The sequence below is a fragment of the Anomaloglossus baeobatrachus genome, chromosome 11 (assembly GCF_048569485.1).
Source record: "Anomaloglossus baeobatrachus isolate aAnoBae1 chromosome 11, aAnoBae1.hap1, whole genome shotgun sequence".
Taxonomy (NCBI): domain Eukaryota; kingdom Metazoa; phylum Chordata; class Amphibia; order Anura; family Aromobatidae; genus Anomaloglossus; species Anomaloglossus baeobatrachus.
In genome coordinates this window covers 105,467,390-105,494,570 of record NC_134363.1, presented here as the reverse complement: position 1 = coordinate 105,494,570, position 27,181 = coordinate 105,467,390, and the positions used below count along the sequence as shown (strand labels likewise).

The 27,181-nt window shown below is 46.6% G+C and overlaps 1 protein-coding gene across 2 annotated transcripts in view; it reads right to left on the bottom strand.

Moving 5' to 3' along the window:
• The window catches only part of NLRX1 (NLR family member X1), a 111,365-nt gene that overhangs the window by 42,541 nt on the left and 41,643 nt on the right, over positions 1 to 27,181 (bottom strand). For both annotated transcript variants that reach the window (XM_075327515.1, XM_075327516.1), the window contains exons 2-3: positions 16,998 to 17,193; positions 16,830 to 16,918 (exon numbers count right to left, since the gene is read on the bottom strand). In XM_075327515.1, the coding sequence (XP_075183630.1) occupies positions 16,830 to 16,918; positions 16,998 to 17,152 (244 nt within the window). In that variant the 5' untranslated portion in view covers positions 17,153 to 17,193. The remainder of the gene's footprint in view (positions 1 to 16,829; positions 16,919 to 16,997; positions 17,194 to 27,181) is intronic.

Here is a 27,181-nt window from a genome sequence, read left to right as displayed (position 1 = left end):
TTAAAGGGTTAAAAAATAAATAAATATACACATATTTGGTATCGCCGCGTTCAGAAATGCCCGATCTATCAAAATATAAAATCAATTAATCTGATTGGTAAACGGCGTAGTCGCAAAAAAATTCCAAACGCCAAAATTACGTTTTTTGGTCGCCGCAAGTTTTACGCAAAATGCAATAACAGGCGATCAAAACGTAGCATCTGCGCAAAAATGGTACCATTATAAACGTCAGCTCGAGACGCAAAAAATAAGCCATCACTGAGGCATAGATCCTTAAAAATAAGAACGCTACGTGTTTCGGAAAATGGCGCAAAACGTGCGCCACTTTTATTGGACAAACTTGTGAATTTTTTTTAACCCCTTAGATACAAGTAAACCTATACATGTTTGGTGTCTACAAACTCGCACCGACCTGAGGCATCACATAGATACCTCAGTTTTACCATATAGTGAACATGGTGAATAAAATATCCCAAAAACTATTGTACGATCACACTTTTTTTGCAATTTTTCCGCACTTGGAATTTTTTTGCCGTTTTCCAGTACACTATATGGTAAAACTTATGGTTTCATTTAAAAGTACAACTCGTCCCGCAAAAAACAAGCCCTCATATGGCAAGATTGATGGAAAAATAAAAATGTTACGCCTCTCAGAAGAAGGGGAGCAAAAAACAAAAACGCAAAAACGGAAAGTGCCCGGGGGCTGAAGGGGTTAATGATTCTGACCTCCTGAATTCAAATCTGACAATGAATATTTTTAGTTGCCTCTTGTTTCTATAATATCAAAGTGTTTTCCTCATGCTGCTACATATAATAAATGCATAAATGCATATAATTCAGTACTTTGAAACATTATTTATGAAAATGTACCTGTGATCCCATTGCAAACCTGAGATGATCATAGAAAAGACAAGAGAGCATCAGAAGAAGCGCTGCCTGTGCTTTATTGACTACACCAAGGCTTTTGTCTTTGTCGAACATAATCTTTGTGGAGCAATAAGTGAGGGAGGATTACGTTAAAAAGGTCACTCTATAACAGTGTTCCCCAACTCCAGTCCTCAGGGCCCCCCGCACTGCATGATTTCAGGATTTCCCTAGTATTACACAGGTGATCATTTAATTACCTGCACAGGTGATGATTCCAACACTTGTGTAACACTAAGGAACTCCTGAAACCATGACCTGTGGGGGGCTCCTGGGGACTGTAGTTGGGGAACACTGGTCTACAACAATTAAGGAGCTACGCTGTGAGCCAGGTATGGAGATACAGAATGCTTCAAGATCAAAAAGGGCACAAAACAAGGACGGATCCTCTCTCCTTCTCTTTTCAACTTTTATGTAGAAGTAATAAGGAAGCTGGACTTGGATTTGAGTGTTGGTGTGAAAATAATTAGAAGAACCATCAGCAGTCTGAGATATACAGATGACACAACCTTACTGGCACAGAGTGATAATGACCTGAAGAAGCTGATCCTGAACGTTGAAAAAAGAAAGCAAGAAAATGGTACTTTACCTAAACAAGAAGAGTAAAGTCATGACTAAAATTCACTGAAGTCACATATTTTGGCCCTGCATTACTGCTATTGGAAAAAATGAGATACTTGGTTTACAAATTGGCAAATTTGTGTAAGCCCAACAGCCAACGATAAGGCACAGCTCTTTTTGTCGGGACTCTACAGTCATGGCCAAAAGTTTTGAGAATGCTACAAATATTAATTTTTACAAAGTCTACTGCTTAAGTTTTTCTAAGTTTTTCTAAATTTGCATATACTCCAGAATGTCATAAAGAGTGATCAGCTTAACAGCAATTACTTGCAAAGTCAATATTGGCTAAGAAAATGAACTTCAACCCCCAAAAGACATTTCAACATCATTGCATTCCTGCCTTAAAAGGAGCAGCTAACATTGTTTTAGTGATTGTTCCATTAACACAGGTGTGGGTGTTGATGAGGACAGGGCTGGAGATCAATCAGTCATGATTAAGTAAGAATGACACCACTGGACATTTTAAAAGGAGGCTGGTGCTTAGTATCATTGTTTCTCTTCAGTTAACCAGGTTATCTCTAAAGAAACACGTGCAGCCATCATTGCTCTGCACAAAAATGGGCTAACAGGGAAGAGTATCGCAGCTACAAAGATTGCACCACAGTCAACAATCTATCGCATCATCAAGAACTTCAAGGAGAGAGCTTCCATTGTTGACAAAAAGGCTCCAGGGTGCCCAAGAAGAACCAGCAAACGCCAGGACCGTATCTTAAAACTGTTTCAGCTGCGGGATCGGACTACCAGCAGTGCCGAGCTAGCTCAGCAATGGCAGCTGGCTGGTGTGAGTGCTTCTGCACGCACTGTGAGGCGGAAACTGCTTGAGCAAGGCCTGGTTTCAACGAGGGCAGCAAAGAAGCCACTTCTCTCCAGAAAAAACATCAGGGACCGACTGATATTCTGCAAAAGGTACAGGGAGTGGACTGCTGAGGACTGGGGTAAAGTCATTTTCTCAGATGAATCCCCTTTTCGATTGTTTGGGACATCTGGAAAACAGCTTATTAGGAGAAGAAGAGGTGAGCGCTACCACCAGTCTTGTCTCATGCCAGCTGTTAAGCATCCTGAAACGATTCATGTGTGGGGTTGCTTCTCAGCCAAGGGAATCGGCTCACTCACAGTCTTGCCTAAAAACACAGCCATGAATAAAGAATGGTACCAGAATGTCCTCCAAGAGCAACTTCTCCCAACTGTCCAAGAGCAGTTTGGCACCCAACAATGCCTTTTCCAGCATGATGGAGCACCTTGCCATAAAGCAAAGGTGATCACTAAATGGCTCATGGAACAAAACATAGAGATTTTGGGTCCATGGCCTGGAAACTCCCCAGATCTTAATCCCATTGAGAACTTGTGGGCAATCATCAAGAGACGGGTGGACAAACAAAAACCAACAAATTCTGGCAAAATGCAAGCATTGCTTATGCAAGAATGGACAGCTATCAGTCAGGATTTGGTCCAGAAGTTGATTGAGAGCATGCCAGGGAGAATTGCAGAGGTCCTGAAGAAGGGTCAACACTGCAAATATTGACTTGCTGCATTAACTCATTCTAACTGTCAATATAACCTTTTGGTACACATAATATGACTGCAATTATATTTCTGTATGTGATGTAAACATCAGACAAACACAATTAAAAACCAGAGGGCAACAGATCAAGTGAAAATATAATTTTGGTGTCATTCTCAAAACTTTTGGCCATGACTGTATGCTAATACGCCTCTATCTGGGTTAAGAAACCTACAAGCAATGGGCAGGTAGGATCCAGCAAAATGAAAACACTGGTTGAAGGGATAGGGTCCCGACAAAGAGTGGTACGCCTTGTCGTTGGCTGTCGACCTTACATGAATTGGCCAATTTATAAAGTATCTCATTTTTTTCCTATAGCATTAAATGCAGTGCCACAATTCCTATATATCATGTTTGCATATTTTAGCTTTTCAGAGTGCTGATGTACATATTTTTGTAACTATTAGAACATAATAGTCATAGCCTAGTATCTGTTTGTTACAGAATTGGTACCCCCAGTATAAGGCCTAAGACACATGGCGAGAAAAAGGTGCGAGTGGAGTGCAATAAAAAAATCACATTACACTCGGACCAATATTATGCTGTGTGTCAGTACACATGAGCGATTATATTCTCAGCCCTAATCAAACCGAGAAAACAATTGCAGCATGCTGCGACTGTAATGCGATCATTGTTTCTCTCGCACCCATTCAGGGTTTATGGGGCGAGAGAAAAATCGAACTTCACTCGCGGTACACCGCTATACCGAGAGTGCAGTGCGAGAATGGCAATAGCCGGCTATAGAGGAGAGAGGGAGATAAATTCCTCCCTCCCCTCCGCAGCACCGGCCCGCCCCTCCTCAGCACCGGCCTGCCTCTCCTCAGTGCCGGCTCACCCCCCCGCAGCTGAGGTCCGCTTGCATGATCGGACCTCAGTTGCAGGGACATTTGCATGACGCTCGGCTCCTGCTGTACTGCCGGCCTGAGCCGAGTGTCAAGCGAGGGGATCACAGTAATCCCCGTGTGGCCCCAGCCTAAGGATACCGTCTCACTAAACGACGTACCAGCGATTCCGACCACGATATGACCTGGTCAGGATCGCTGGTGCGTCGGTACATGGTCACTGGTGAGCTGTCAATTAGGCAGATCTCACCAGCGACAAGTGACCAGCCCCCAGCCAGCAGCGACGCGTGTAAGCGATGCTGCGCTTGGTAACTAAGGTAAATATCGGGTAATTAAGCAAATGCTTTGCTTGGTTACCTGATATTTACCTTGGTTACAAGCGCACACCGCTTAGCGCTGGCTCCCTGTACTCGTAGCCAGGGTACACATCGGGTTACTAAGCAAACCGCTTTACTTATTTACCCGATGTGTACTCTGGCTACGTGTGCAGGGAGCAGGGAGCCAGCACTGGCAGCCTGAGAGCAACGTACACTAGTAATCATGGTAAATACCGGGTAACCAAGCAAAGCGCTTTGCTTGGTTACCCGATGTTTACCATGGTTACCAGCATCCGCAGCTGCCAGACGCCGGCTCCCTGCTCCCTGCACATTTAGATCGTTGTTCTCTCGCTGTCAAAAACAGCGATGTGTGCTTCACAGCGGGAGAGCAACGTCCAAAAAATGAACCAGCACTGTGTGTAACGAGCGATTTCACAGCATGTGCCAGATCGCTGCTCAGTGTCACACACAGCGAGATCGCTGATGAGGTCACTGCTGCGTCACAAAAAACGTGACTCAACAGCGATCTCGCTGTGTGAGAAGTACCCCTAAGGGTGATCCCATCAGGGTAACTAACTACATATCCCAGATACTGTAACCCCTTATTAGGGACCAATATATGAAAATGATTAAGTCCCTAACCAGGATTTATTATTATTTAATCCGTTCCTGTCTAGACTAAACAATTATCTCTCAAGATGACTAATAAATTCTCTGTGTACTCAGTGGGTTCATCAGGAGATAACACATAGTGTACCAGTAAACTAGAAAAACACTCAGTCCCTGCGATATTAATGTCTAGTCACAGGGGCAATACTGATTAGAGTTCCTCTGGCAATACTCAAACTACTACAGTATGCCGCAATCTCATAACAACATCACGCCTGCGTATGGGAGCGTTACACCATATTAGCTGTGCAGATCACGTGGTATGTAGTATTAACACAACCCAGTTGTTATTGGACAAGAATCATTTAAAGACCCTTCATATGTACTGTACATCCCCAAACACTGATCATTTGCCCTAAAGCCTGATTATTACTTTTATAGAGCCGCACTAACAGCTAATCCCACCATGATGTTAGATGTGACAGCTTACTGATATATGCGGCACATATACGCTGCAGTTATTCTTGAGGAATAGAAAATTATTTTACAATATGTCGCCAGCTTGTTCATTCCATGCCGAGACTTGTTGTTGTCCTAAAAAACATCATGGAGGTCGTACAGAACACTAGATGTGATAGTTTCTGATGTGGGGTGTCTTCATATTTTGCATCAACTAATTTGAGTAGAACTGAAGATTGTGTGTTATTAACATTACTGTCATGTTATGGGTTAAATATGTTCTATGAAACTTTTTGTGTTCAATGAGATATAGATAAAAATTGTAATTCCCAATGGGGGTGTACTCATTTATGCTGTACACTGTATGTACACATACATTTATTTATAAAGTGTGCAATTCAAGGGAACGCACTCCTGTTACGATATATGGATTAGGAGCGGAGAGGTCAGCTTCCAGAACCATTCCATATTGCTGATCTTATTCCTTCTATTTCTGTAATATCATCAACTAGAAATGAAATTACACAGACCGAGAGAAACACAACAAACCATCCCTTCTAAGCATTATCTCCAGGCTTCTCTATGGAAGGGATCTCATAAATTACAAATTCAGGAGATAGCAGCATAGTAATAATAATAATAATATTGATAAGTCCTGGCGACCACTGATGGAACCAGATACTTAGATGCTACAATGTGAAATCTGCAGTGTACAGAGTAAGATCAGAAAAGGAACTGCATTTTACATCCAATACTTCACATCATGTACTAAACCTTCTAACCCTAAAATATATCAAGTAATCTACATTATATCTCTATATCAACATACTGCAAAACATTGCAATAAGTCCCTGAGACTGCAGTAGGACAGCCACGAGTGTTTCTCTCACATCACCGGTACTGCGTTACATATTTCTACATATTCTCTGCATCTGATAACGTTCCAATAAGATGACACTTTAAATTGTCGAACCATTCTGTAATTATTCAGATAGGTACCGCCAAAGGAGTGCTGAACAAAACCATGATGTGGTGTGACCCTGACCCAACGACCAGAGAAATTGTGTGATCGTCATGTGTGATCATCATGTGCGATAGTCGTGTGTGATCATCATTTGCAAACATCGTTTGTTATCAGTGCGTGGTCGTAGTGTGTGGTCAACGTACATCATCTTCGTGTAAGTGATTGTATCATATCATCCTGTGTGGTCATTGTGTGTGGTCATCCTGTGGTCATCGTGCGTAATCGTCGTGCGTGGTCGTCATGTGTGGTCATTGTGTGTGATCATCCTATGTGCTCATCCTGTGTAATCATCGTGTGTGGTCAACGAGCGTGGTGATCGTCCATAGTCATCCTCTGGTCATTGTGTGTGATCATCCTGAACCACACGTGGTTATCGTGTGTAGTCATCATGCGTGGTCATCATGCGTGTTGTCGACGTGCGTGGTCATCGTGCATGGTCATCGTGCCTGGTCGTCGTGCATGATCATCCTGTACCAAACGTAGTAATCCTGTGGTCTTCGTGCGTGGTCATTATGCGTGGCTATCGTGCGTGTCGTCATACGTGGTTGTCGTGAATGGTCGTCATGCGTGGCCATCCTGTGTGGCTATTGTGCCTGGTCATCGTGCATGGTCATCCTCTGGTCATTGTGTGTGATCATCCAGTACCAAACGTAGTCATAGTGCATGTCATCGTGTGTGGCATCCTGTGGTCATTGAGGGTGATCATTGTGTGGTCCTCCTGTGGTCTTCGTGTGTAGTCATCGTGTGTAGTCATCGTGTGTAGTCATCGTGCGTAGTCATCGTGCGTAGTCGTCGTGCGTAGTCGTCGTGCGTAGTCGTCGTGCGTAGTCGTCGTGTGTGGCCATCGTACGTGTCGTTGTGCGTGGTCGTCGTGCGTGGTCGTCGTGGGTGGTTATCGTGCGTGTCATCGTGCGTGTCACAGTGCGTGGTCACTGTGAGTGGTCAATGTGAGTGGTCAATGTGAGTGGTCATCGTGCGTGGTCATCGTGCGTGGTCATCGTGCGTGGTCATCGTGCGTGGTCATCGTGCGTGGTCATCGTGCGTGGTCATCGTGCGTGGTCATCGTGCGTGGTCTTCATGCATAGTCATCATGAGTGGTCATCGTAAATGGTCAATGTGCGTGGTCATCGTGCATGATCATCGTGCTTGGTTATTGAGTGTGGTCATCCTGTGGTCTTCGTGTGTGGTCGTCTTGCGTGGTCTCCGTGTGTAGCCTTCGTGCGTGGCTTTTGTGCATAGTCATTGTGCTGGTCATCATGCGTGATCAACGTGCGTGGTCATGATGCATGTCATCGTGCGTGGTCATTCTCTGGTCATGGTGTGTGATCATCCTGTACCAAAGGTAGTCATCGTGCGTGTCATCATGTGTGGCATCCTGTGGCCATTGAGTCTGATCATTATGTGTGGTCCTCCTGTGGTCTTTGTGTGTGGTCATCGTGTGTGGTCATCGTGTGTGGTCATCGCGTGTGGTCATCGCGTGTGGTCATCGTGTGTGGTCATCGTGCGTAGTCGTCATGCGTAATCGTCGTGCGTAGTCGTCGTGCGTAGTCGTCGTGCGTGGCCATCGTATGTGTCGTTGTGCATGGTCGTCGTGCGTGGTTGTCGTGGGTGGCCGTCGTGGGTGGTTATTGTGCGTGTCATCATGCGTGGTCATCGTGCGTGCGTGTCACGGTGCGTGGTCACTGAGTGGTCACTGTGAGTGGTCAACGTGCGTGGTCATCGTGCGTGGTCATCGTGCGTGGTCATCGTGCCTGTCACCGTGCGTGGTCTTTGTGTGTCGTCTTTGTGCGTGGTCTTCGTGCGTGGTCATCATGCATAGTCATCATGAGTGGTCATCGTAAATGGTCAATGTGCGTGGTCATCGTGCATGATCATTGTGCTTGGTTATGGAGTGTGGTCATCCTGTGGTCTTCGTGCGTGGTCTCCGTGTGTAGCCTTCGTGCGTGGCTTTCGTGCGTTGTCATCGTGTGTCGTCATCGTGCGTGGCCTTCGTGAATAGTCATTGTGCTGGTCATCGTGCGTGATCAACGTGCGTGGTCATCATGCATGTCATCGTGCGTGGTCATTCTCTGGTCATGGTGTGTGATCATCCTGTACCATAGGTAGTCATCGTGCGTGTCATCGTGTGTGGCATCCTGTGGTCATTGAGTCTGATCATTATGTGTGGTCCTCCTGTGGTCTTTGTGTGTGGTCATCGTGTGTGGTCATCGTGTATAGTCATCGTGCGTCGTCGTCATGTGTGGCCGTTGTACGTGTCGTCGTATGTGTCGTCGTGAGTGGTCGTCGTGCGTAGTCGTCGTGCGTAGTCGTCGTGCGTGGTCGTCGTGCGTGGCCATTGTGTGTGGCCATCGTGTGTGGCCATCGTGTGTGGCTATCGTGCGTGGTCATCGTGCGTGGTATTCGTGCGTAGTCGTCGTGTGTGGTCGTGGGTGCGTGGCTGTCATGCGTGTCATTGTACATGTGGTCATCGTGGGTAGACGTTGTGCGTGATCATCGTGCGTGATCATCGTGCGTGGTCATCGTGCGTGGTCATCGTGGGAGCATGATCATCGTGCGTGGTCATTTTGCGTGTCATCGTGCATGTCTTCGTGCATGGTCTTCGTGCGTAGTCATCATGAGTGGTCATCGTGAATGGTCAATGTGTGTACGTGGTCATCGTGCGTGATCCTCATGCTTGGTCATTGAGTGTGGTCATCCTGTGGTCTTTGTGTAGGGTCATCGTGCGTACTCATCGTGTGTGGCCGTCTTGCGTGGTCTCCGTGTGGTCGTCGTGCGTAGTCGTTGTGCGTTGTGCGTGGCCGTCGTGCATGGCCATTGTGCCTGTAGTCGTGCGTGGTCATCGTACGTGTAGTTGTGGGTGGCCGTCGTGCGTGGTCATTGTGCGTACCATTATGCGTGGTTATCGTGCGTAATCATCGTGAGTGGTCATCGTGCGTTCGTGTCCTAGTGCGCGGTCTACGTGTGTGGTCTTCGTGAGTGCGTGGTCATTGTGCGTGGTCATTGTACATGTCATCGTGCGTGGTCATCGTGCTTGCGTGGTCATCGTGAGTGGTCATCGTGGGAGCATGATCATCGTGCGTGGTCGTTTTGCGTGTCATCGTGCGTGGTCATCATGCGTAGTCATCATGAGTGGTCAGCGTGCGTGGTCATCGTGCGTGGTCATTGAATGTGGTCATCCTGTGGTCTTTGTGCGTAGTCATCATGTGTGCTTGTCTTGCATGGTCACCGTGCGTGGCCTTCGTGCGTTGTCATCGTGCATTGTCATCGTGCGTCGCCATCATGCGTCGCCATCATGCATAGCCATCGTGCATAGTCATTGTGCTGGTCATCGTGCGTAATCAACGCGCCTGGTCATCGCGCCTGGTCATCGTGCGCGGTCATCGTGCGTGGTCATCGTGCGTGGTCATCGTGCGTGTCATCGTGCGTGGTCATCGTGCGTGGTCATCGTGCGTGGTCATCCTCTGGTCATTGTGTGTGATCATCCTGTACCAAACGTAGTCACCATGCGTGTCATCATGCGTAGCATCCTGTTGTCATTGAGTGTAATCATTATGTGTGGACATCCTGTGGTCTTTATGTGTGGTCATTGTGCGTGGTCATTGTGCGTGATCATCGTACATGGTCTTTGTGCGTGGTCATTATGCATAGTCATTGTGCGTGGCAGTCGTGCGTGGTCATCGTGCGTGGTCATCCTCTGGTCATTGTGTGTGATCATCCTGTACCAAATGTAGTCATCATGCATGTCATCGTGCGTAGCATCCTGTGGTCATTGAGTGTGACCATTTGTGTGGTCATACTGTGGTCTTTGTGTGTGGTCATCGTGTGTGGCATCCTGTGGTCATTGAGTGTGATCATTATGTGTGGTCATCCTGTGGTCTTCGTGTGTGGTCATCGTGAATAGTCATCGTGCGTGGCCATCGTGCGCGGTCTCCGTGCGCGGTCTCCGTGCGCGGTTGTGTGTCTGTCGTGCATGGCCTTCGTGTGTGGCCATCATGCGTGGTCATTGTACATGTCGTCGTGTGTGGTCATCGTGGGTGGACGTCGTGCGTGGTCATCGTGCATGGTCATCGTGCGTAGTCATCGTGCGTAGTCATCGTGGGAGCATGATCATCATGCGTGGTCACTTTGCGTGACATCGTGCGTGCCATTGTGCGTGGTCATCATGCGTGCCATTGTGCGTGGACATCGTGCGTGCCATTGTGTGTGGTCATCATGCGTGCCATTATGCGTGGTCATCGTGCCTGTCATCGTGCGTGGTCATCGTGCGTAATCATCGTGAGTGGTCCTAGTGCATGGTCTTCATACGTGGTCTACGTGAGTGCATGATGATCATGCGTGGTCATTGTGCATGTCATTGTGCGTGGTCATCGTGCGTGGTCATCATGGGAGCATAATCATCGTGCGTGGTCATTTTGCATGTCATCGTGCGTGGTCATCATGCGTAGTCATCATGCGTGGTCATCATGCGTGGTCATCGTGAGTGGTCATCGTGAGTGGTCATCGTGAGTGGTCATCGTGAGTGGTCATTGTGCGTGGTCATCGTGAGTGGTCATCGTGAGTGGTCATCGTGAGTGGTCATCGTGAGTGGTCATTGTGCGTGGTCATTGAATGTGGTCATCCTGTGGCCTTCGTGCGCTGTCATCGTGCGTCGCCATCATGCGTAGCCATCGTGTGTAGCCTTCGTGCATAGTCATCATGCTGGTAATCGTGTGTGGTCAACGTGTGTGGTCATTGTGCGTGGTCATTGTGCGTGGTCATCGTGCGTGGTCATCGTGCGTGGTCATTGAGTGTGATTATTATGTGTTGTCATCCTGTAGTCTTTGTGTGTGGTCATCGTGCGTTGCATTGTGAGTGGCATCCTGTGGTCATTGAGTGTGATCATTATGTGTGGTCATCCTGTGGTCTTCGTGTGTGGTCATCGTGTGTGGTCATCGTGCGTAGTCATCATGCGTGATCATCGTACATGGTCTTTGTGCGTGGTCATCATGCGTAGTCATCGTGCGTAGTCATTATACATAGTCGTCGTGCATGGTCGTCGTGCGTGGCAGTCGTGCGTGGCAGTCGTGCGTGGCCGTCGTGCCTGGTTATCGTGCATGGTCATTGTGCATGGTCATCTTCTGGTCATCGTGTGTGATCATCCTGTACCAAACGTAGTCATCGTGCGTGTCATCCTCAGGTCATAGGCGGGCTTTGCACGTTGCGACATCGCAAGCCGATGCTGCGATGTCACACGTGATAATCCCCGCCCCTGTCGCAGGTACGATATTTTATGATAGCTGGCGTAGCGAAAATTATAGCTACGCCAGCTTCACATGCACTCACCTGCCCTGCGACCGTCGCTCTGACCGGTGAACCGCCTCCATCCTAAGGGGGCGGGTCGTGCGGCGTCATAGCGACGTCACACGGCAGGCGGCCAATAGCGGCGGAGGGGCGGAGATGAGCAGGATGTAAACATCCCGCCCACCTCCTTCCTTCCGTATAGCCGCCGGCGGCAGGTAAGGAGATGTTCTTCGCTCCTGCGGCTTCATACACAGCGATGTGTGCTGCCACAGGAACGAGGAACAGCATCGTACCTGTCGCGGCAGCGTAATTATGAAAAAGTCGGAGCCTGCACCGATGATACGATAACGACGCTTTTGCGCTCGTTAATCGTATCATCTAGGATTTACACACAACTATGTCGAAAGTGACGCCGGATGTGCGTCACATTCGATTTGACCCCACCGACATCGCACGTGCGATGTTGCAACGTGCAAAGCCGCCCATAGAGTGTGATCATTATGTGTGGTCATCCTGTGGTCTTCGTGAATGGTCATTGTGCGTGGTGTTCGTGTGTGGTCATTGTGCGTGGTTGTCGTGCAAGGCCATTGTGCGTGGCTGTCGTGCGTGGTCGTCATGCGTGGTAAATGTGCGTGGCATCCTGTGGTCATTCAGTGTGATCATTATGTGTGGTCATCCTGTGGTCTTCGTGTGTGGTCATTGTGTGTAGTCATCGTGTGTGGTCATCGTGTGTGGTCATCGCGTACGTGGGCATCGTACGTGGTTTTTGTGCGTGGTCATCATGCGTAGTCATTATGCGTCGTCGTGCGTGGCCGTCGTGCATGGTCATTGTGTGTGATCATTTTAAACCAAACGTAGTAATTGTGCGTGTCATCGTCTGTGGCATCCTGTGGTTATTATGTCTGGTCATCCTGTGGTCTTCGTGCATGTCATCGTGTGTGTCATCGTGCGTGGTCATTGTGCATGGTCGTCGTGCGTGGCCGTTGTGCGTGGTCATAGTGCCTGTCATAGTGCGTGGCTATCGTGCCTGGTCATCCTCTGGTCATTGTGTGTGATCATCCTGTACCAAATGTAGTCATCGTGCATAGCATCCTGTGGTCATTGAGTGTGATCATAATGTGTGGTCTTCGTGCATGGTCATTGTGCGTGGTCTTCGTGCGTGGCCATCGTGCTAGTCTACGTGTGTGGTAGTGTGTGGTTGTCGTGCGTGGTCATCATGCGTGGTCAATGTGCGTGGCATCCTGTGGTCATTCAGTGTGATCATTATGTGTGGTCATCCTGTCGTTGTGTGTGGCCGTCGTGCGTGGTCTTACTGCCTGTCATAGTGCGTGGCTATCGTGCCTGGTCACCGTGCCTGGTCACCGTGCATGGTCATCATGCATGGTCATCGAGCATGGTCATCGAGCATGGTCATCCTCTGGTCATTGTGTGTGATCATCGTGTGGTTGTCGTGCGTGTTTGTCGTGAGTGTCATCGTGCATGGTCATTGTGAATGGTCATCCTGTGGTCATTGTTTGTACATGGCTGTGTGGTCATCGTGTCATCTTGTGTCATCATCGTGATCATCCTGTTTGGTCATCGTGCGTGGTCATCGTGCGTGGTCATCGTGTGCGGCCATCGTGCGCGGCCATCGTGCACGGTCATTGTGCGTCATTCTGTGTGATCATCTTGTGTGGTCATCGTGTGTGGTGATCCTGTGGTCGTCGTGTGTGGTCGTCGCGCGTGTCATTGTGCGTGGTCCTTGTGCGTGATCATCCTCTAGTGATTCTGTGTGATCTTCCTGTGTGGTCATTTTGTGTGGTCTTTGTGCATGGTCATCATGCGTAGTCATCATGCGTAGTCATCGTGCGTAGTCATTATGCATAGTCGTCGTGTGTGGCCGTTGTGCGTGGCCGTCGTGCTTGGTTATCGTGCATGGTCATCGTGCATGGTCATCCTCTGGTCATTGTGTGTGATCATCCTGTACCAAACGTAGTCATCGTGCGTGTCATTGTGCGTAGCATCCTGTGGTCATTGTGTGTGATTATCTGGTCATCATGTGTGGTCATCCTGTGGTCATCGTGTGTTCATCGTGTAATTATCATGACTTGTCATCGTATGTTTGTCGTGCGTTTCTTCATGTGTGGTCGTCGTATGTGACCATTGTGTGTGTGTGTTCATTGTGTGTGATCATCGTATGTCATCGTGAGTGGTCTTTGTGCGTGGTCTTCGTGCGTGGTCATCGTGCGTGGTCATCCTGTGGTCATCGTGCGTGTCATTGTGCATGGTCATCTTGTGGTCATTGTGTGTGATCATCCTGTGGTCATCGTGTGTAATCATCGTGTGTGGTCATCGTTTGTTCGTCGTGCGTGGTCAACGTTCGTAGTCATCGTGTGTGCCATCGTGAGTGGTCATTGTGTGTGATCGTGTGTGGTCATCCTGTGGTCAGCATGCGTGGTTGTCGTGTGTGGTCATCCTGTCGTCACTGTGTCTAATCATTATGTGTGGTCATCGTGTGGTCATTGTGCGTGGTTGTCGTGTGTGTCATCATACGTGGTCATCGTGCATGGTCATTGTGCATGTTTGTCATGCGTGATCATCCTGTGGTCATCGTGTGTTGGTCATCGTGTGTTTGTCGTGCGTGGTCGTCATGTGTAGTCATCGTGTGGTCATCGTGCATGGTCATCCTGTGGTCACTGTGTGTGATCATCCTGTGTGGTCGTCGTGTGTGATCGTCGTCGTGTGTGATCATCCTGTGTGGTCATCGTGTGTAATAATCATGTGTGGTCATCATGTGGTAGTCATGCGTGGTCATCGTGCGTGGTCATCCTGTGGTCATTGTGTGTGATTATCCTGTGGTCATTGTGTGTGATTATCGTGTGTGGTCATCCTGTGTTCATCATGTAATTACAGTCATATGAAAAAGTTTGGGCACCCCTATTAATGTTAACCTTTTTTCTTTATAACAAATTGGATTTTTGCAACAGCTATTTCAGTTTCATATATCTAATAACTGATGGACTGAGTAATATTTCTGGATTGAAATGAGGTTTATTGTACTAACAGAAAATGTGTAATCCGCATTTAAACAAAATTTGACCGATGCAAAAGTATGGGCACCTCAACATAAAAGTGACATTAATATTTTGTAGATCCTCCTTTTGCAAAAATCACAGCCTCTAGTCGCGTCCTGTAGCTTTTAATGAGTTCCTGGATGAAGGTATATTTGACCATTCCTGTTTACAAACCAATTCCAGTTCAGTTAAGTTTGATGGTCGCCGAGCATGGACAGCACGCTTCAAATCATCCCACAGATGTTCAATGATATTCAGGTCTGGGGACTGGGATGGCCATTCCAGAACATTGTAATTGTTCCTTTGCATGAATGCCTGAGTAGATTTGGAGCGGTGTTTTGGATCATTGTCTTGCTGAAATATCCATCCCCTGTGTAACTTCAACTTCCTCACTGATTCTTGCACATTATTGTCAAGAATCTGCTGATACTGAGTTGAATCCATGCGACCCTCAACTTTAACAAGATTCCCGGTGCCGGCATTGGCCACACAGCCCCAAAGAATGATGGAACCTCCACCAAATTTTACTGTGGGTAGCAAGTGCTTTTCTTGGAATGCCGTGTTTTTTTGCCTCCATGCATAACGCCTTTTTGTATGACCAAACAACTCACAGTGGAAACTGTTTAAATGTCTGAGACAATTTTTTGCATCCCTCCACCTGAACAACTATGTTGAATAATCTTTGTTTTCAGATCATTTGAGAGTTGTTTTGAGGAGCCCATGATGCCACTCTTCATAGGAGATTCAAATAGGAGAACAACTTGCAAGTGGCCACCTTAAATACCTTTTCTCATGATTGGATACACCTGCCTATGAAGTTCAAAGCTCAATGAGGTTACAAAACCAATTTAGTGCTTTAGTAAGTCAGTAAAAAGTAGTTAGGAGTGTTCAAATCAAGAAATTGATAACGGTGGCCATACTTTTGCACCGGTCAAATTTTGTTTAAATGCAGATTGCACATTTTCTGTTAGTACAATAAACCTCATTTCAATCCAGAAATATTACTCAGTCCATCAGTTATTAGATATATGAAACTGAAATAGCTGTTGCAAAAACCCAAATTTTTATAAAGAAAAAAGGTTAACATTAATAGGGGTGCCCAAACTTTTTTATATGACTGTATCATGTCTTGTCATGGTATGTTCGTCGTGCGTGTCATCATGCGTGTTCATCGTGTGTGTTCATTGTGTGTGATCATCGTATGTCATCATCGTGCGTGGTCATCAAGTGTAATCATCCTGTGTAGTTTTTGTGTGGTCATCGTGTGATCACTATGTGTGATCGTCGTGCGTGGTCGTCATGCATGATCGTCGTGTGTGGTCGTCGTGCGTGGTCATTGTGTGTGATCGTGTGTGATCGTCCTGTGGTCATCGTATGTGATTGTCATTTGTGGTCGTCGTGTGGTCATCGTGCATGATCGTCGTGTGTGATCGTCGTGTGTGATCGTCATGTGTGATCGTCGTGCGTGATCGTCGTGTGGTCATCGTGCGTGATCGTTGTGTGTGGTCGTCATGTGTGATCGTTGTGTGGTCATCGTATGTGATCGTCGTGCGTGATCGTCGTGTGGTCATCGTATGTGATCGTTGGGCGTGATCGTCGTGTGATTGTCGTGTGTGATTGTCGCGTGTGATCATCATGTGTGGTTGTCATCTGTGGTCGTCGTGTAATAACCATGTGTGATCATCATGTGTGATCATCGTGTGTAATCGCCGTGCGTGGTCGTCGTGTGATCATCATGTGTGGTCGTCATGTGTGGTCTCGTGTGATCACCATGTGTGGTTGTTGTGTGTGATGATCATATGTGATCATCGTGTATGATAGTCATGCGTGGTCATCATGCCTGAAGAAGATATTTTGGCAAAACAGGCCCAAAAGAATGAGTATAAGCAGAGATCCTAAAAACTGCATAATCCAAGGACAAATCAAAAAGGCCAGTATTCTGCTCTGCTACAAGACAGACGAGAGAGCAGAGAATGTTCCTAGGCAGGTGCCACCGAGGAGCCAGCGTTCAGAGAGCTGACCACGTCTTTTTACGTTTATCTAACATGTCCAGTTTTCCATTTCTATCTTCACCATTGCCTATTACAAATTCCGTTTTATACCCGGCAGATAGGCACGGACATGGGCTTCCCTTCTTACCTGTCACTGACCCACTCTGGCTCCTCAATGATGTAAAACTGTACAGAAACCCAGGAGACTTTGACAGTAGGAACATAGGCCGATCAGACCTGAAAAAGCAGAGACAGCAAGGTTACATCTGATGGCATAAAGCACAGGATCATACAAGGTCCTAATGCAGGTCCTCACCTGTAGGTGTCTTTACTAAGCCCTGAGGGACACACATACTGCTGGCACCTATGTGGTCTAATCACTGTACGAAGACCACGCAAACACTTCTCCTGGAGAAAATAGTTTCTTCGCCTGAAGACACCGAGACGCAACACTGAGCAATGGCACTGCATGTTTCCCCACACGATTCGGAGATATTCTCAACACATAACACCTGGAAACACAAGAACTTTAGTTATACGCAAGACGCAAACAAATAAAACACGGTCATATGCTCCCTACCCAACACTAGACTTTATTACTCAGGCTAAACATACGATCTTATTAAAGGGAATCTATCACCAGGTTTTTGCTATGTATTCTGAGAGCAGCGTCATGTAGGGGCTGAGACCCTGATTCCAGAAATGTATCACTTGCTGAGCTGCATGCTGTCATTGTGATACAATCTGTAGTAGATGTAGCAGTGGTCAAAATGCTGACCTTTCTGTAATCCCGTCCACACCACTTTTTGGCAGCTTTAAATGTACTGTGCATAGGCAGAAAGCTGCTAATCATTAGGGGTGCTGGGTTACACAGTGCAGTTGACTAGGAGGACAATAAAACACTGATTTTACTGAAACAGTAACAGTCTAGTAAGTCACATATCATTGGAATAAAGGCTGCTTTACATGTGTCGATTTCTCGTGCGATCGCACCCGCCCCCATCGTTTGTGCGATATGGGCAATTTGTTGCCCGTGTCGCACAATGCTGTAACCCCCCATCACACGTACTTACCTTCCAAACGACTCACTGTGGGCAGTGAAAAAAACTGCTGACAGATTCTCTTCATTAAAGTGAACTTGTCACCAAGTTTTTCCCATATAAAGCCGGGCCAGCACCTGTAAGCATCCAGCCTTCTACAACAATTTCACCATCACATCCAATTGCAGTAGTATTAAAATGTACCCTATATGAGTTATATTAAACTATCGTATCAGATTATCAATAATAAAACACCTAACAGTGCCTAAATTCAGAAGTTTAATTGGTTAGCCCACTTTAACCACTTCACCCCCTGGCAATTTTCTGTTCTTTGTTTTTTCCTCCCCTTGTTCTAAGAGCCACAACTTTTTATTTTCCTGTCAGTATAGCCATATGAATTCTTGTATTTTGTGGAACGAGTTGTACTTTTGAATGACACCATTCATTCTGCCCAATATTGTACTGGAAAACAGGGAAAAAATTCCAACTGCGGTGAAATTGCAAAATAAAAAAAAGGGGGGGAATTGGCACGATTTTTGGGGGGAATTTTTTATTTACCATGTTCACTACATCAAAAAACTGACTTGGATATATGATTCTCCAAATCAGTTTGTAGATATCAAACATGTATAGTTTTACTTTTACCTAAGGGATGATGAAAAATTCAGAAGTTTGTAAAAAAAAAAAAAAAAAAAAGGATTGCGTTTTTGTGGATCTGTTGTTTTGGGATCTGGGGCTTTGTGATGGATTATTTTTTGCATCTTGAGCTGTCATTTTAATTATACCATTTCTTTAGTGGCGATATTTTGTATGTTATTGCATTTTAATGCAATGTTGTGGCGACCAAAAAATTATATTTTAGTAGATCAGACATTTCTGAACGCGGCGATACCAAATATGTGTTTGGGGTTTTTATTTTATTGTTTTATTCTCAATGGGGCAAAAGAGGGCTGATTTGAACTTGAAGGTTCCTTTTATTTTTTAGTATTTTTTAAAACTCTTTTAAGTATTTTTATTGATTTTACTAGCTTTATGACTGTACAGTCCGATCACTTGTGCTTCAGCATCGCTCTGCTGTGCGCCTGTGAGTGCTTGAGAGCCGTGGGAACCTCCAGCTGTGCCCGCAACTTACCTAAGTGACGTCACCGCTGACTGCTGCTCAGTCTCTGCTTGAAGTCCGCAGCGGGCAGTCATGTACCATGATCGCGCGCTGTGCCTTCAGTAATGTAGCAGACCTGGAATCGTTGTCGTACCTGAAGGGGTGATTCAGGGTTAATAAAGTGGTGAAAGAGGGGTTTTTTGTTTTTTATTTCAAAGAAAGGATTTTTTCGGTGTTTGTGTTTGTCTTTTCACTTAAAGATTAGTAATGGGGAGTTCTCATAGACATCTCACATTACAAATCTAGGGCTTAGTGGTAGCTGTGAGCTGACATTAACCCCTTACCACCCCAATTGCCACTGCACCTGGGCAATCTGGAAGAGCCAGGTAAAGCGCCGGACTTCTTGCATCTAATGGATGCAACAATTCTAGGCAGCTGCAGGCTGCTATTTTTAGGTTGGGGGGGCAGTAACCATGGGTCTGCCCATCCTGAGAAATAAAGCCTGACAGATGGGGGCTGGTATAATGCCTGGGTATCAAAATTGGGGTGGGGGACTGCATGCCATTTTTTTAACATTATTTATTTAAATAATTGAAAAAAAAAGCCACATGCGGTTCCTCTTATTTTGTTACACAGTCAAGATAAGCACACGTCTGTTTGGGGGCTGCAGCCTGTAGCCATATGCTTTATCTATATGTTTTGTATCATAATATGGGGGGACCCTATGCCAAATATTTTCTCTTTCTTTCTTTTTATACCATTATAGATGCACATAGCACCAGTGATTGGAAGCAGTCAGCTGACACGACACTCAGTGTGCGGGCGCATCTGACTGCAACCAATCATATATGCTGATGGGTGGGGAAAACAATCCATATGCAAAGAAGGTAATGAGCGGACCCAGAAGTCAATGGGCGGCCTGGAAGCTGTGTACAGCCGCGCCAAAGCCACGGTCATTTTATTGGATGCACACAGCATAGCATTGTGTACTGAATCTGGATGACTTAGTGGCTGTATGTATTCTTATTACAAAGTTATTTGGCGCTGATGTACCACAACATGTTCAATCAGGGGATGTATGTATCAGCCACAACAAACACCGGGGAGACTTATCACGCTAAATGAGACACATTCTGCCATAGTTTCTGCTAAAAAGAAAACCCTGTTTTTTATGAGTTGCATCATAATTAAGAGTTGTTTCAGCCAACTAATAGGTCTTAAGCCAGCTTTACACGTTGCAATTTGTTGTGCAATCGCGTATGCTATGTGACACGCCCAGATCGCATATGTGATCTAATGAGATCACACGTAGGTCGTTCATTTGCTGTCACACGTGCGTTAGTAGTCTGTTAAATTGATCAATTTTGTGTGCGATCTTTCAGATCATGTGTTCTGTGACGTATGCATTGGGCACCTTTTTTTTTATTTTTTATTTATTGACTTGCCAAGCGTGTGTAATGTGTAGGGATGCGTTTTTACTATGTCATCTGCCATTCAGCTCTGCTACATGGCCGCTAACAGCAGACACAGACAGCCATGTAGCAGAGCTGAATGGCAGATGACAGCAGACACAGAAAGAGCCGCACTGTCAGAATGAACTCGGGTTAACTTCACCCGACTTCATTGTCATGCTGCGGCTCTGTCTGTGTCGCGCCCTGATTAGCGGTCACCAGTGAAGGACTCACCGGTGACCGCTAATCCCCTGAGTGACCGAAGTGAGCAGCCCTCTCTCATACTTACCGATCCCCGGCGCGGCACTGCACGGCATTCACACTGCTCCGGCGGCTTTTACTATTTTGAAAAAGCCGGCCGCTCATTAAACAATCTCGTATTCCCTGCTTTCCCCGCCCACCGGCGCCTATGATTAGTTGCAGTGAGACACGCCCCCACGCTGAGTGACAGGTGTCTCACTGCACCCAATCACAGCAGCCGGTGGGCGTGTCTATATTGTGCAGTGAAATAAATAATTAAATAATTTAAAAAATGGCGTGCGGTCCCCCCCAATTTTAAAACCAGCTGAGCTGTCACTCAGCCTGGGGGCGTGTCTCACTGCAACCAATCATAGGCGCCGGTGGGCGGGGAAAGCAGGGAATACGGAGATTGTTTAATGGGTGGCCGGCATTTTCAAAATAGTAAAAGCCGCCGGAGCAGTGTGAATGCCGTGCAGCGCTGCGCCGGAGATCGGGATCAGTGAGTATGAAAGAGGGGGTAAGAGGGATAGACTGACATGGACAGAGAGAGAGGGACAGAGATAGTGACCGACTGACAGAGATTAGTGAATGACAGACATTGTGAGGCGCTTCAGAACGCAGCTTTTCAGCTGCGCTCTGAAGCGGACCTTTTTTAAGCTGCGGTGTAGAGCGCACACCTGCGCACATAGCATCAGACACCAAAATCGTATGAGGGATGTCACACGTTTCAATTGACTAGGTTCGTGCAACAAAACGCTCAATTCTAGACAAAGATACGATGTGTTTGCGATCAACGGTTTTGCGTTCAATCCTGATCGCACGTAGATGTCACACGCAGATACCTCACAAACGATGCCGGATGTGCGTCACTTACAACTTGACCCCAACGACGGATTGTGAGATATATTGAAGCGTGTAAAGCGGGCTTTAGACTAGAGAGTCTTAAAATTAGACACATTTATCAAACAATTGTAATATTAATCAAAAAATACCTCAAAAAGGAATAGGTGTCTCTTTTTCACATTTAAAAATAATTTTTTATTCAGGAATTTTAGTTAAAATTACATCAAATACATATTTATAAATACTAATAAAAGGACTGGATCAAATGCCCATAATACAGCAGCGGTTAAACCATAAATTACAACCTTTTAATTATTAAACTGACCAGTATGTAATGTAATTTTGATGTTATTCAAAAAATAAAGCATAAAGTGCAAAGTGCTTTTTCATTATAGAAAACACCAAACAATTGTGGAAATGAAAGGCATTTAAGTAAAAAACCATTATGAAGCAAGTGCCAATAGACCGCAATAAATATTGCTAAATACAAAATACCTTGGAGATGGTCAGGGTTGTTAGGTATGCCGCAATATATCCCGACGCGCGTTTCAGCGTGCTTTCTTCAGGGGATGCTGAGAGGGAATGAAGCTAGGGTTCTTAAATGCCCTGTTTTAGTTCAATTGTGACCGCCCATAACGGGGAACAGCTGTTAGTTCTGATGACGGGATTCTAACTTTTTCTCCTGCCCGTTCTTTAGATCCATTCTTAACCATTAAGGATATTCACCTATTTGCCAGAAAGGTCCTTCTCAAAAAACTGCATTTCAAATCCAATGATATCTTTCAAACTAGAGAGGAATTGGAAGCCCTGGCTACTTTGGAATCCCTCCTTGATGAAAATGAATCCGCTTCTGAGGTCAGTAATTTTCCTACACATTTGTTCCATAAATCTAGAACATTTCCCTCATTAAGCATCTGTCCTTCGATAGATATTTTTACCAAAATGGTTACCAGTGATATTGAGGAGCTAGCTAGACAACCCGCTTGGTCACATAATTTAAAGAAGGAGGAACAGCAAGCCCTAAAGGAGTTGAAGAATTGGGATGATGTTGTTTTTAAACAGGCGGATAAAGGAGGGAATGTGGTAATTTGGCCCAACCATCTTTATTTGAAACAAGCTCACATCCTATTGGAGGATAGTGAGTGTTATGCCAAATTGCCACATAACCCCCTTCCTTCTTTCAAAACAGAATTATTGGACATCCTACAAAAGGCCCATGAAGCAGGATTAATTCCTGAAGAGATGGTCAAATATTTTCGATCACTGAACCCCAAACTTCCTACTTTTTATATCATTCCCAAGGTGCACAAAAATTTACAAGATCCCCCGGGCAGGAGAAATTATTTTTAAATGTGAAAAAGAGACACCTATTCCTTTTTGAGGTATTTTTTGATTAACATTTATCAAACAGCAGGAATCACTGTAATAAATGTGAATTTTAGACAATCTAGGCTACGTTTACTGTTTAAAGGGCCTCTGTCAGCACAGAATGACTGTTCAAAGCAAGTACAGGCACCTGTGCATCATGGCAGGTCTAATCATTTACATACACTACTCTGTCCTTCTCCTCCAGGACTTGTCTTCTATACAGTGGAATATTCCCTCCCATTACAGGTTCTCTCATCTCTTGGCATCACAGACTTGCTCCTATCTTGGATCTCTTCATACCTAACGGCCCGGACATTAGCGTCTCCCACTCACACACAACTGCCTCATCTCACCCCCTATCTGTCGGTGTCCCTCACGGTTCAGTTCTTGGACCCCTGCTCTTCTCCATCTACACCTTTGACCTGGGACAGCTCACAGAGTCCCACGGCTTTCAGTATCACCTCTACGTTGATGATTCGCAGATCTACCTCTCTGGACCTGGTTATCAGCTCCTTATTAACCAGAATCATCCCACATTATTTGTTATATTATTTCATCCTTCTTCTCTGCACAATTTCTAAAACTTAACATGGACAAAACAGAATTCATCATCTTTACCCATCTCATTCAACCCCACTCCCATCCTTCCCCCAGGAAACCTATTCATCAAAGTCAATGGCTGTTTACTCTCCCCATTTCGGCATACTCGCTGCCTCAGGGTAATCTTTGACTCATCTCTGTCATTCAAAGCACATATTTAAGGCCTTTCCACCTTCTGTCGACACCAACTGAAAAGTATTTCCCGGATTCGTGCATTCTTTAACCAAAAATCTGCAAATCACCAGTGCATGCCTTTATCTCACACCGCAGCTACTTCAACCTCCCTTTTTGTGGCCTTCCTTCTAACACTCTGGCACCACTCCAATCTATCCTAAACTCTGCTGCCCGACTAATCCACCTCTCCGACCCCACTATTCCCCGGACTCTCCCCTGTCAATCCCTTCACTGGCTTGCCAAGAGACTCCAGTTCAAAAGCCTCAGCATGATATACATAGCTATCCACAACCTGTCTCCTCCATACATCTGTGACCTAGTCTCCCCATACTTACCTGCATGCAACCTTTGATCCTTACAAGATCTCCTTCTTTACTCCTCTCTTATCACCGCTTCCTCAATCGCATACAAGATTTTTCCCGTGCTTCCCCCATACTCTGGAACTCTCTACCCCAACATATCAGACTCTCTCCTTTGTAGAAACCTTCAGAAGGAACCTGAAGATCTATCTCTCCCAACAAGCCTACAACCTGCAGTAACCCTCAGTCCACTGTACCTCACCTACTCGATCCTCACCCATCTCCTGTAGACTGTGAGCCCTCCTGGGCAGGGTCCTCTCCTCCTCTGCCAGTCTCTAACTATTGTCCATGAGAATTGTATGGGTTTTTATTTAGTACTAGAAGGTGGCCCGATTATACGCATCGGGTATTCTAGATTTTACGTATTGTGTAGTTAATGTATGATTTTTGTTATAGATATATAGATATAGATATATAGATGTCTGTAGTTAGCAAGTGTTTGTGTAGGGGCTGTACATGTTCTGTGTGTTGTCTGGGTGTGGCGGGGGGTGATAGCGGTGGTGTTTGTGTGTTGCGTTGTTTGTAGAGCGCTGTGTGTCTGTATCATTGTGTATGTGTGTTGCGCGGTTTGTGTGTGTGTGTGTGTTTTGGGGGGAGGTAGGTTTTGTGCAATGTGTGTGTTGCGCGGTATGTGCGTATATTTGTGTGTGCCGCGGTGTTTGTGTGTTGGGTGTTGTGTGTGTGCGGCGTTGTGTGTGTGGGTGTCTGTGTAGGGCAGTGTTTGTGGTTCCCAGTGTGTGTGTGGTGTGTTGTGCAGTGCGTGTGTGGCAGTGTCTGCGTGTGTTTTGGGGGGAGATGTGCACCCCCCATCGTGCTCCATCTCCCATGCTGCGCACCCCCATCATGCTCCATCCCCCATGCTGCGCACCCCCCATCGTGCTCCATCCCCACTCCCCATTGTGCTCCATCCCCCATGCTGCGCACCCCCCATCGTGCTCCATCCCCCATGCTGCGCACGCCCCATCGTGCTCCATCCCCCATGCTGCGCACCCCCCATCGTGCTCCATCCCCCATGCTGCGCACCCCCCATCGTGCTCCATCCCCCATGCTGCGCACCCCCCATCGTGCTCCATCCCCCATGCTGCGCACTCCCAAACGTGCTCCATCTCCCAATGCTGCGCACTCCCCATCGTGCTCCATCCCCCATGCTGCGCACTCCCCATCGTGCTCCATCCCCCATGCTGCGCACTCCCCATCGTGCTCCATCCCCCATGCTGCGCACTCCCCATCGTGCTCCACAGTCACACATCAGACATTAAACACGCACACATCTGATCGCATACACTCACACACACACCCCACTTCTCCCTGTGCCCACCGGTGGCCGGTCCCAGCAGCTGTGCTGCACGTCGTGCTCCTCTGCCGACACTCACAGATCCGATCGCATACACTCACACACACACACACACACATCCGATCGCATACACTCACACACACACAGATCCGATCGCATACACTCACACACATCTGACACAATCACAACATCCGGAGATACCACATGCTTCCGGCCATGTGATCCTCCGGCAGGTCCTGGAAGATCACTGCACAGTATCGCCGCCGAGAAGCAAGCGATATCAAGGGATGTTGTATGTGGATGCGATCGTGTGTGTGTGTGTGTGTGTGTGCGTTCCGCCCCTGCAGGACCTTGATGCGCTCACCTCATGTGGGGGCGGAGCCTGGGCAATCGGCCAATCCGTGCGGGGGGGCGGAGCCTGGGCGAGGAGAGCGGCCAATCCATGCGGGGGGAGGAGCCGAGGCGAGCAGCCAATCCGTGCGGGGGGGCGGGGCCATGGTGAATCTGTGAAGCCGAGCGGCCAATCCGTGCAGGGGGGGGCGGGGCCATGGCGAATCCGTGAAGCCGAGCGGCCAATCCGTGCGGGGGGCGGGGCCATGGCGAGCCCAGCGGCCAATCCGCTGTTTGTCACCGTAAGGACATGGCCAATCCGTGCGAGGGGGGGGGCGGACCTGAGGCGAGGCGAGCGGCCAATCCGTGCGGGGGGAGGAGCCGAGGCGAGGCGAGCGGCCAATCCGTGCAGGGGGCGGGGCCATGGCGAGGCCAGCAGCCAATCCGCTGTTTGTCACCGTAAGGACATGTCCCGGGACACAATTTTGGAGCAAGACAGACAGACAGACAGACAGACAGACAGAATAAGGCAATTATATATATAGATACCTCTTTTCACATGTAAAGCGCCAAGTAATAAATGGTGCTATAAAAAAATAATAATACACCTTCTCACCCACTTGTTTTCCCTCTATCTGCGCTCTCCCCTCTTCTTTGATTGTGGTTTTGTCTTCATAAAGCCAAAGAAGGCTGGAAATATAGGGAAAACAAGCAGCTGAGAAGGTATATGTAAATGATCAGCCCCTCCATGATGCATGAGCGTCTGTACATGGTTCCACAACAGTCATTTTCTGCTGACAGAGGCCCTTTAAGAATTAAATATTTTTAAGTATATGCACCATAGCTTCTAGAAGAGCTCCATACAAGTGATAGAGAGTATAATTTTATTATGGATTCTGACAAAGAATAATTTCAGTCGGATTCCAAGAAAAATTGGAGACATGTAAGGATACAGTAAGGGTGTAAGCTTCACATACCCTGGAAGACCTACAAATCAAGGGGTCACCTTTCATCCTAATATTGCCCGACAATGAGGCGACAGGTGTCAGCCTATTGTGACACTGAATTAAGTGAAAATTGAACAAGTTTAGGATTTTCATTTTGTCTTTTTCAATGTTCTATACGTTTTTAAAAAGGCATGTTGAAATTTAAAGTCCTATATAAACATTATTCCCCGAAAATAAGAGCTAGCCCGAAAATAAGCACTACCATGATTTTACACGATTTTTGCAGTATGCTTGAAACATAAGCCTTATTCCAATAATAAGCCCTAGTTAAAGTCAGATTTAGGGGGAATCAAACTGCGCAATTTCTTAGGGCCCCGACTCTCTTAGGGACCTCAGCAGTTGTATTCTGAGGTTAAGATTATTTACGGACCTTTGGTGACTTCACAGTCATGTGACATGATGTAACCAAAAGGTCTCTTATTTGCAGGAATCTAAAAGAACTGAACAGGGGGCAGAACAGGCACTAGGAGGAAGGGAGAACAAACTGAGAAAATTCACAGAGCCCTATTCTCCTAAGGGCCCCAGCATTTATATCCTGAAGAGAAGACTTCTTTAGGACCTTTGTGACATTACGGTCATGTGACTATGTTGTGACCAAGAGGTTTCTAAATTGCAGGAGTCTCAGTTTAAAGAGGAAACAGGCCGGTACGTATGTGCAGTATGTGTGTATAGATAATTACATAGATAGATAGATA